Source organism: Gavia stellata, chromosome 5 (genome assembly GCF_030936135.1).
Source record: "Gavia stellata isolate bGavSte3 chromosome 5, bGavSte3.hap2, whole genome shotgun sequence".
Taxonomy (NCBI): Eukaryota; Metazoa; Chordata; class Aves; order Gaviiformes; family Gaviidae; genus Gavia; species Gavia stellata.
In genome coordinates, this window is record NC_082598.1 from 44,957,771 (window position 1) to 44,969,180 (window position 11,410).

At 39.5% G+C, this 11,410-nt stretch overlaps 1 protein-coding gene across 1 annotated transcript in view; it reads left to right on the top strand.

Annotated features, from left to right (window-relative positions):
• MARCHF1 (membrane associated ring-CH-type finger 1) overlaps nucleotides 1-10,672 on the top strand; it is a 92,733-nt gene extending 82,061 nt beyond the window's left edge. Inside the window, exons 5-6 of the mRNA XM_009815186.2 lie at nucleotides 6,349-6,496; nucleotides 10,371-10,672. Of these exons, the coding sequence (XP_009813488.1) occupies nucleotides 6,349-6,496; nucleotides 10,371-10,672 (450 nt within the window). The remainder of the gene's footprint in view (nucleotides 1-6,348; nucleotides 6,497-10,370) is intronic.
• The last annotated feature ends 738 nt before the right edge of the window (nucleotides 10,673-11,410 follow it).

Below are 11,410 nucleotides of genomic sequence, written 5' to 3' on the forward strand. Positions count from 1 at the left end.
GTTTGTTTAGTGTCACCGAGGGACAGAAATAGATTTTAGGTAAACTTCAGCCAGGTTTGCCAGAGAAGGATTTGTATCAGCTCGTCTAATGAGCTAACTAGATCAAGGTAAGGTTGTGCATAGATATGGCTGTATGACATGGGATTTTTTAAAATTTATTTTATTTTTGTGTTCAGTGGCTAATGTAGCCGTGGTCTAATTCTGGTCTTCTATTCTTGATCCTTACAAGAGGTTCTGTGTGTTCTGTGAACCTGCTCAGTTCTTCCACTCTGAATGTGCTCTGGATGTGTTTGGGGAAAAGAATGCGGAGGAGGTGTTTTCACGGCCCAAACCCTTCTCTTTTCAGTCATCAGACCTGGCACATTCTGTTGGACTCTATGAGGGGCACTTCTCATCTTTGAGCAGGATGCAGTGAGGCATGCCTTGTCCTTCTTTAAGATGCAGTCCCTCAGGCACAAGCTGTAACCACATGTTGTTTAGATGGCACAGAGTGGCCCAAAATGCTTTTACTCAAATTAAAAGGTTTTAAGTCTCATCTCTCATCAACACTTCAAATCTGCACAAGGCTATTTTGTTCTCCCAACATGTGTGGAGCCCTTTTATCCTTTATTACTATTATTTCTTCCTCCTCCACCGACTGCACAAATCCCATTCCTGCAAGCTCCCGTTGCAGCTGCTTTCCTCCAGCTGATAGGTTGATAGTAGTGAACAGTTTACTGCGGAGCCTGAGCCAATGAGTACTGCAACAAGAAAACCCTCCCTAAACCACAGAAAGTAAATAACTCTGAGCTACATGTTCAAACTACTGACGTATCATCACTGCTCGGCTCACTTCATCATACATGGCTTCAGTTCTTAAGAGCTTTTTTCAAAAGTGCTGGCTAGATCCTTCAGGCCTGGTTTGAGATAAGAAAGATTTTTTTCTGGGTGTTCCTAGTCTGTGTGCAGAGTGCAGTTTCTACAACAGCCCCTAGTAAATAATTTTAGCCTTCATTTTGCAGGCATGATTATTTCAAGATAGAGGTTGGCTCAAAGTCTTTCTTTAGATTGTAGAAAGAATACAGAAAGCGTTGCATGATGACTTTACCTCTAGGCGAGAGCAGAAGGAATTCCTTCCAGCTGTGGGTGTTGGTTACATTACATTACATTCATTGTCATTTTTTTGCTAAATGATGGATAGGGAGAAAAATGTCAGAACAGGAAAAATATTTAATATTAGCAATGTCATGCCCATACCAGATTCCCCTGTCAGGCCTCCTTACGTGCAATTTTTAAAAATACCCAGGACTTAAAACTCCAAGCATTCGTAGCATGTTGCAAAGCAGCCCATTAACTTCACCTTCAGTTTGGCATCCTCAGAGATCAGCCTCTGCAGGAGAGAGACCTTTGGCTGTACAGGTGTGAATCTGCAAACCTGCAGTAGATATGGGGTTGCTTCAGGAAAACTATGTAGACAAAATTTTGTGGCCAATGTGACTGAAGATTACCACTAGCAGGAGGCAACATGTGGAGACAAAACGGTGGACGGGGGCAGGCAGACCGTAAATCTGCAATCTGAAGGTGGGGAAAAGGAACACAAGCAGCACAGTTTGCAGAGTGCAAGTCTGTGGCGTGGTAACAGCTTTTGTGTCAGCAGCCTGAAGCTTTTGGTTCTGCATTGGGCCATCATGAAACCGCTTTGCAGAAAGCCTAATGTATGGGAGGGAGTTAAAATTGCAGATTTACTTCTGTCTATAAGAAGTGAGGCTGTTTTGGGATCTCTAGGATATGAAGCAGCATCCCCACATCCACAGACAATCTGATTTCAGAGGATATTAAAAAATATCCGTATGTATTTGTTGCATATTGATTAACCAAGCTTTTATTAGAAGTGACATGCAGGGAGGCAAAATTTGGTCCTTCAAAATAAATATCAGGGATTTTCTCAGACTATGTTACAGGAAAGGGAAGTGGTTGGCTACATATGATTTAGATGTTCCCTGTGAGTAGGCTATTAATTTTTTTTCCTTTTTTTTAATTTTTTTTCTTTCCACAGAAGACTCATGACTACATTTTGTAATTGCAAGAGTGGGTTATGAAATCAGTAACCATTCCCTTTAAGTTTCAGAGCGAGCTAGTCTTTAAGAAACAAAACCAAAACACGAGGTAGAAACCTAGAAGACGGTACAGTTTTAGAGCTGCCATTTTCAAGATTATTACAAACTTCTCTGCCAGTAAAGCATAGGAATTCAGGCTGAGATGCACGTCGTGTTTTAGAAGGAGCTGTAAGTAGTAGTTGGGGTGGGAGGGGTGTTTCTGATCACATTTACAACCCAGCTTCTTTTCTTTGACAGTTCATTCTGGCTTCTTGGTAGGAACCTCTGAAGCAGGTAGACAGTCTCCTACCACCCTCCAGTGGTTTGCAGAGCACAGTGCAAGTGTGATGTTCAGAAAGCTTATTCGGGAAATAAAAAGGGGGCTGGAGAGATTTCAAGCTTTCTTCTCGGGGTACATACTGTTGCACTGTGGATTTGTTCAGTGACTTGTGTAAAAGGCCTTGTGGTTGTTAGGTGTTACGATGTGTTTTGGCGCACCTGTTCTGTGGAGCTTAATGATGTTCATGTGATGGCTTGCATTTGCAGGTCATTAAACCATCTGCATCTGTGCTGATTTCCAGTCTGTGTTTGTATTGCTGCCAGGATTAAGGAATCTCTGAGGGGTGACAATCGGATGTACAACAGTGAAGGGGTGCTTTGGAGGAGGCTGGGCAAAAACTACAGTATCTGTCTATCATCAGTTTAGTGACTCAATAATTCGCAAGTCATCATAAATGTCTCCTCTGGCTGTTACAGTCTCCCATTTCTTTGTCTTCTTCCAGTCTCTAAAGCACCTAATGAGTATTAACATATAAGTTTCCAAGGAAAATTGCATCTGGGCACTTACTTTCCTGTTATTTTTCTGCTCATGGTGGCATCTGATATTCTATCCATGGTATGTCACAGTGTCATCAACCTGATGGTTGTACATTTTTCTAGATCAATGATGAAGAGAATAAAATATGATCAATTTATTTTTATCTTGCCATCATGAATGTAGAGAGCTGTGAGAACTGCAGAAGCTTCAAAATACAGCAGGGGTGAATTTATCAGTAGTTAAGAAGGCATTAATGCGCTCTGTGACATGGTAGCACCTGCCAAACTTACCCACCCAACTTTAGGCTATATCGAGTCCTGGACTATAAAGCACAAGTAAAAGGGGCTGATGCTTTCACTGCTCAATACATTGTTGTCTCCCAGCCTTTGCTATGGATTTTCAAGTAATTTTTATTTCATATAACTATGCTTTTATCCAAGCAAGTCTGTGCTAACATTAACAGTTAAATTTCTGGTTTAAGCCTATTGCAAAAATCCTAGAATAGTGAATTGCACTTTTCTGCTCCAGGGCAACTTAAATCACTGGCTTATCCACTAACATCACTGGTCTAGCAGAGAGTGACAGTAGTCACATAGTACTCTCTCTTCAGCCAAGCTAAAATACGTGAGTAGGACAGGAAAATTACCTCAGGGATCACCAGGAGTAGAGCACAAAGTTTAATTGAATTTCCCCTTCTGAGCTCAGCCCACCATGACTGGAGTTGAGAGGAGAACTGGGACTGCAGCTAGGGCAGGGCAAAAAAAACAGAAGCGCAGCTTTGGGAGACACTAAGACCTGTAAAATGGTCCTTGTTCCTTTCTTGTATCCCAACTGGGAGCACGAGGTGCTCTGCACAGTCTTCCAGTTCCGTAACGACCCCTGCCCTGGTGTCCTCTCCCGGTCTCCTGCCAACCACCTTGTTTCTGGTGTGGTAACGCGCGTGTGGGTAGAACAGATACACAGGCATGCTGGCTGGTGGGTGAAGAAAAGGGGCCAGAGAGCGGAAGCAGAGTCCGGTAGGCCTTGCCTTGCTTTCTGGCTGGATTTGATCACGGGATGTTAGCAAAAAAGGCCTGCTTTAGCCCATTTCTGCTAGCTCCCTCTCCTGATATACCTTTCTTGTAAATCTCAGCAGAAGTTTGTGAGCTTGTTCCTTTATTCACCTGTCCTGCCTGTTGATCGTTTGTTTTTGTCTTTTTTTTTCCACCTATAAAATGTTTACATTTAGAGTAATGGGACCAGCATTCTTCTTTGACTTTAAGATTCCATATGAAAAAGCTTTATTTGACTGAGTGTTCAGATCAACACTCTAAGGCTTTTGTGTGTGTTACAGAGAGTGAAATGGCTATAATGAGACTGCAGGTATACATGACAATGAAAATTTAGCACAGAATCTTCTCTCCGGTAGACCAAAAAGTGTAGCATCAGAGTTGGGATGACAGAAAATTTCTGTTTAAGAACAGATCTTGTTCAATGTTGATCTCCTGCAAAGCATCCACAGGTAAGTGAAGGGTTAAGGTAAAATCCTTTCTTTCTGGAGAAAGGCAACTTTTTCTTTGGAAAGAAAGCCTGTTGCAAGGCTTGAATTGAATTTTCACTGCAAAAAGGATAAAAGTCTCCAGATCTAAGGCCGTGTAACCTGGTGACTGTAATGATATGATAAGGCTGTGACTCTGTCTGGTCTGACCACTGAATACCACCTACATGAACTACAATGAATATAAGGTTCTGGTTTTTTGTTTTATTACTTTATTTTAATGTCTCCCATTTTTCCAGACTGCCATACAAAACCCAGCAAGCTTAGTTTTCACTCCTAAGTAGATGTACCAGAAACTGAAATGAGGTATCAGCTGGTAAATAAGCTGTTAGCTCTGTCTTCTTGTATATTACTCAGGAAATACTTCAGTTCTTCTAAACAGTCATTTAAGCCTTGTGTTTGTAAAATTCTGGCAAGGGCTAGAAAATGCTCCAGAGATGTGTTTTGAGGCAACAGCTCTGAAATGTGCAAGCTTTAACTGCCATTAAAGAATGAAAGTTGTTTGGCCCGGTATGTACTGCTCTAAAACTAATGGCAGGAAGAAGCATTTCTGAGAGTTAGCCCTCTTGCTGACATTGCATTGACATTCCTCAGCTTTTACTGTAGTTGTGCTCCTTCAAAATGTGACCAGACAGCAAACTGTGTTCAGACTAGAAGAATGGACATACTGGTTCGGGTTGAAGTCTAAGCATCTAGCTTAGATGCCATCTCCAACACTAGCCACAAGCAATTTCGGGAGATTTGTTATTTCCCAAACACAAAACAGAACAAAATTAAAAAAAAACACCTGACCAAAAAAACCCAAACAAAGAAAACAAAGCCAAACTCATACCTTCAAAGTAAATTTATACCACCTCAGTGCTCTGAAGTGGCCAGGGTTTTTGGTTCAGCCTTAGCACCTGGAAACTATGAGGAGCTGGGGTGGGTTACTAAAGGTCCGCGTGAGCGGAGGAGCAGCTTTGCTGTGCGGGTGGCCACTGCTGTGGCGTGGATGCTGAAGCACAGTTCAGTCTTGCGTTAGCACGACTGCAGAGGGATGGCACTGTTGTACTGTGGTTTGTACTCGGCTCATTCATCAGATGCTAGCGACTCCCTCCAAGATTATTCATCAGAATTGAGGCATTTTGCTCTTAAATGTGATATTCTTTCATGTTTCCAAAGACAAGCATTTTAGTAGAGAAGGGTTTTATTTTAAAGAAGTGCTGAAAAAAATTATGTCTTCACAAGCAAGGTTAAAAAAAAAAAATTGCCTCAAGAGTTGCATTGCTCAAATGCAGAGAGTAGCCTATTTAATTTTAAAATAGCTTAAGCTAGGATTTAGTGCCATAATTCACAAACATATGATGGATTTAGTGCCAAAATGCACAAACATGTGCCCGGAAGGTCCTTCCTGTGTTACTGAGGCTGTTTGACTGCTGTCGTGTATGATGGTTTCCACATAATCATCTTTAATCCTCAATGCAGTTGCATTTCTTATGCTTTTATTTTATGGGAAGACTGTTCCATAACTGTGTTCCTCTAATGTTAAGCAAGTGAGAATAGTTTAAGTATTACAAGCAAATGTTTGGGTTTTTTCTTCTCTCATCACCAGAAGTGTGCATCAGGTAAAGTCAAAATAAATATTCAGCTTTTTACCTGTCTGTTAACATGTACTGCAATTAAATTACTTTAGACGTCATTCATAAGCACACAGAAACAGAACAGAACTCTTCATTCCTCTGAATCTGTGAAAATGAGATCATTATGAATTTTACAGTGGCAATGCACACACTACTGTAATGGGTATTACCAAAATAAAAGGATTTGTTAATTTTATTACTGCTTGGGTTTTTGGTAGAAATAACCAGAATGGCCTGATCAGTTTATTGTAAAATTTTACAAGTCTAATTTTTCTTTATTACTTTTTTTTTAAATTACAGTGGGAGAAACTACAGATGACAACAAGTGAGAGGAGGAAAATAGTTTGTTCAGTCACGTTCCACGTAATTGCAATTACCTGTGTTGTTTGGTCATTGTATGTTTTAATTGATAGAACCGCTGAGGAAATTAAACAAGGCAATGATAATGGTAAGTATCTTTTACCTTCTTCAATCCTGTTGATAATGCAATGGATGGCTTTGAAAGGCAGTTATGTAACCAGTCACATTCTGTTCTTAAGTAACAGCTCACTGATACGTGGCTACATCAAATGCTTTAATGTAGAAGTAATGAATGCATCAGTGTTAACAGCTTATGTTGTGCCCATGCGGAGAGACCTCCACTTCGTGTAATCTTTATAACAGTTTAACTAGCCTGCTGGTTCTTCCTAGGTTAATCTCCCATTATCTAGATGTTTCTAAAGCTCAGGCTGAAGATGAGTCAAATTCAAACAGCTCAGTGCAAGTTCCAGTCATAAAATACCAATTTATTTATATTACCCACTTGAACCTCGATATCCTGTAAAACATGACAGAGCCCTTTCATCAACAAGCTTCCTAATACAAACTCCCAAAAGACAGTGTTCCAGTTGTGTTAGTCCTTCATGTGGGACTTAAGTAGCGTGGAAAGCTGTTCCTGCATGCTTTCAAATAGAATGTCACTGCGAATCTCCTTGTTCCCGTTGTGTTTATTGTGAGGTGGTCAAACACTGGAACAGAGAGGTCATGGAGTCTCCATCTGTGGAGATACTGAAAACCCAACCAGACACGTGTAACAAAATGCATGTTTAACATAAGTAGGTTTCTTTTTGGACTATACTTACTGTATGTGGAAACTATATTCCAAACTGAACTACTGGTTTCCTTTTCAAATCTGAGTCTATTCGGTCTTAAATTTAGTCTTAAATATGATCATGATGATGAAGAGTATAAAAAGCTTTTGAGTTTTGATCTGAATTGACTTTAAGCACAGTAGAGGGACAAAGGTCTCTAGCTTTGTGCTATATTCTGAAGTTAACATGGAAAACAAAACCAGCAGAGCTTTGTGCCTTGCTAGTTAGACAAATATTTGATGATACTCTGATGCTTGCCTTTCTTGCCTATGAGAGGAAAATATGTAACAGGCCTCAGTAAGTCACAGACTAGTGTATACTACAAAGTCTTGGTCTGCATTCTTTCTAAATGGGTAACTCCGTTCTTCATCTCAAAAAAACTGTCCCTGAGGACAGGACTAGGAATAGCTTTGAACTTCTGAGTACAACTACATGACCCTACTCACTAAAATGGGGAAAGGTATTTCTGTGGATTAACTGAATTTACACAACAAAACAGCTAACATGAATTTTTGTTGTTACACAGAATGCGTAAGAATCACATTAATTAATCCTGGTAGGCTCAGAAAGTGGGGGGGTGGGGGTACTTTTACAAAATCAAACATGTGTTTTTAGGGGGTGGGGTGGAAAAAGACATACATGTAGTTTGCTCTTCTCTCCATTGTCTCTGTTTAAATGGGAAATGCTGGGAAAAAGACAGTGAACACTGGAGGAAAAACACTTTATAAACAGATTTTGAAAATGAGAAAAACTGAAAGCCCTGAATAATACTAGTACTGTTTGTTAATATTGTGTAAGTTTAAAAATCCCCTTTTTAAATGTATCTCTCAAAATATTTAATGGGAATTTTTTTCTCCGTACAAAAGCATATGATGCAAATAAGTAAGTGTAAGCCTCTTAATTGGTAAACCTGTCACTAGTCTATAGAAAGGACAATTTAAAATATTTTTTAAATATTCTAGAATTTATATGGCACCAGTGGTAGGGAATCAAGTTTGATATAAATTTGCTCTGCTTGAAGAAACAGGTCTAGGCTTAGCTGAGCTTTGTCTCTCCTGATAAAGCTTGAGTCTGTGAAAATATGGCAAGCCTGGAATATATTGAAAGGTACAAAATTCACTGTGCCATACCAGTTAAGCAAAAAATGGTGCTTCCCGTATTACCACAAAAAATCAGCAGCACATCTTTACTGCTAAGAGGTGGAAGAAACTCTGAAGGAAAGCTGAGCTTTTTATTCAGCCACTTCCTTCTGAGCTCAGTGCTGCAGCTGTGACTTGCTGGTTCTAAGTGGTTACCCACTGGTGGGACTTAGTCAGATGCAAACCATACTGTTTTCATAATTAAGAGCAAGAAAGAGACAGTGATTTTTAAAAACAGTTATTAAAGGGGGAAAAAAAAGAAAAACCACATCACTGGCTATGACACCTTAGCAAAGTATCCTTTTGTCCTAGGAACAGGGGATTGAAAAAAGGCATGACAAATGTTTTGTGAACAAATTTAACAAATATAAAAGGACTTGTCCCTGGCAAGTTCAACTAACCAGAGTAATAGTTAAGGAGGGAGATGCAAAATTATTTACATGGTCTTTGTATGCTTTCATTTTGCTGCAAATAAAAAAAAATAATTGGCTAACACCATCACTTACTTAATACATTGTTACCATTTCTAAGTACTACTAAACAGTTACCATGACAGGGAAAACTACAGCTACTTCAAACATTTTTTGTGCTTTCACAATAATATACTATTCTTTTGGTCTCTATTGGTTTATTTAATTAAAAGCCCAGTTCCTATGTGTTTAACAGTAAAGGGGATACTTAGATTCATGAGACTCACACAGCGGGCTAAAAGTAAAGACTTGCTTTTGAGGAGTCCAGGTTACCAGGTCTGGGAGTCAGGACTGGCTCCTCACTGAAGCTCTTCTGCTGAGTCCCAAAGGAACGCAGATTGCTTTCCTGCCTGTGGCAAAAATTTCTTCCCTGTGTAAAACTTGGGTAAAACTCACAAATATCACCAACTTGTTGTGATCTCTCACCAGTGGTAGAGTACAGTGTCTGCAAGGCACCTTGAATACTACACTCAGTGAGCAAAACATTATTCAAAGACCTTCCACCAAGGACCAACAAACCTATTCAGATTGTTCAGACTGACAGCTTAAGCACTGATCAGAGGTCTGACTCTTCTGTACAGCATTTAATCTTTAAATGTGATGAAGCAATGTGTAATGGGAAGGCTGGTAGCTGTTCCTTTATGTTAGGCTACTGAATGGATGAAAAAAGGAGATACAGTGGTATGAATTACTGAGGAGAAGGCTGTTCTTAATACAACTTTAATTTATTCTGTTAAAATCTTAAGTCCACATTTAGGCCAAAGCAAATAATTTTAACATTATTCGTATCGTAATCAAGTTCAAATGCTCTCATCTCTAGCTTTTTTTTTTCTGTTAGCAGCCATATATTTTTCTGTAAATATCAATGTGATTGATTAATGCAATGAGAAAAGCAAGAATAGATACACCAAAAACTGTAAAGTTACTCTTTTAGTACATAGGAATATAAGTTTGCTTTTTGATGATATAGGTGTGTGTTCAGATGGGCTGCACAGGCAGCAAGAAAAAGAGGACAACAAAGGCAGGTGATGCAGGAGATAAGAGCCCTTTCCACTAGCTTTTTTTACTATAACCTGGCTTCAGGATGAAGCTAGGACCAGGTAATAGTGCTGTACATGTTGGTGTTCCAGGTACCATAAACAGTGTCATGCTTCTGACATGATTTAAAAAAACAGTTGTTGTTGAAGATGTGTATAATATTTCTAGGTATCCAGTTATCGCTGTTTTGGTACTTGTATTTTTGCTTAAGCAAGTTCTTGAATATGGGGATGTTACTGAAGAATGGTAAAATGTTTTGGGTTTTGACTGTATCAAGCATTATGCTTCCTTTGTGAGAGTGGCCTTGCACTTTTTATTTGACAAAATTGTGGTGAAGTCGGTTAAAAGTGGGAGGCCGATGTAGTTTCTTGGCTGGCCTATGGGAAACTGCTGCTGTTTTCTACTTGAGCCACAACTGCTCCAATAGCGTGTACATAGCTGGGAATTCTTAGCAAGTGGCTTCTTTTCAAAATATTTTACTGAAACTCAGTGCTTGATATTCAATGTATAACAATGGTAATAAATATAAATGTTTTATTTCAAAGGTGTCCTTGAATGGCCATTTTGGACAAAACTCGTTGTGGTGGCCATTGGATTCACAGGGGGCCTGGTCTTCATGTACGTGCAGTGTAAGGTTTATGTTCAGCTGTGGCGCAGGTTGAAAGCCTACAACAGAGTGATCTTTGTTCAGAACTGCCCAGACACCGCCAAAAAACTGGAGGAGAAGAACTCTTTGTGCACGCAGACCTCAGACGTCAAGGACGCAGTGGTGGTGCCAGTAGCACAGACAGGTACAAACTCTCAGCCGGCTGCTGAAGAAACGACATCTGAGGTCATGCCAGTTTGACAGAGACAGCGTTGTTTCTTCCTTGCAGAATAAGGTGTAGTGTTTTCTACACTACAAATGCTAAAGAGAGTAGAAATGACTGTGCATTTTTTCAGTTAAAAAAACAAAAAACCACACAAAAAACAAAACCCTACAAGGAAAATGGATCCAGCAAAGCAACTTGTTACTGTATGGAATGTGACCATTCGTGAAGTAGTTTCTCAGCTAGTCAGCAAGTGTAGTGAAAGTGGAAGTGTAGAAAGTGCAATAGAGAACAGGTTTAACAGACAATGCCAAACCAATGTGACAAGAGTACTTTTTTTTTTTTTTAAATTGGATGGCTGGGAAAGTAGAAACAGACCTGATATAATCATTTTGTTTACAGAAAACAAAAAACCTTTCATCTGTTTACTACTAAAAGTTGTATTTGCTATTTATCTTCTTAAAGATACACTTCAAAAGGGTACCAATCAAGTTATGTGCATTAACTGAATCAAAGTACAAAGAGCTGTATCACAGCACTAACTCTCTAAGCCTCATACAGTAACACACATTCATGTGACTCCACTGGAGCCTGAATGTTTGGGCAGCTGTGTCAACTAAGGATATTTGAAACATTTGAAGGGTAGCATTGTCTTTAAATATGCCTCAATTTTTGAAAAGTAAGCAATTCCAACCAGTATAAACTCATGTCTCCATAAGCTACAGATATTTTTTTTAAGTATAGCTGTCAGCAAAATAAGTACAGGAAGGAGAAAA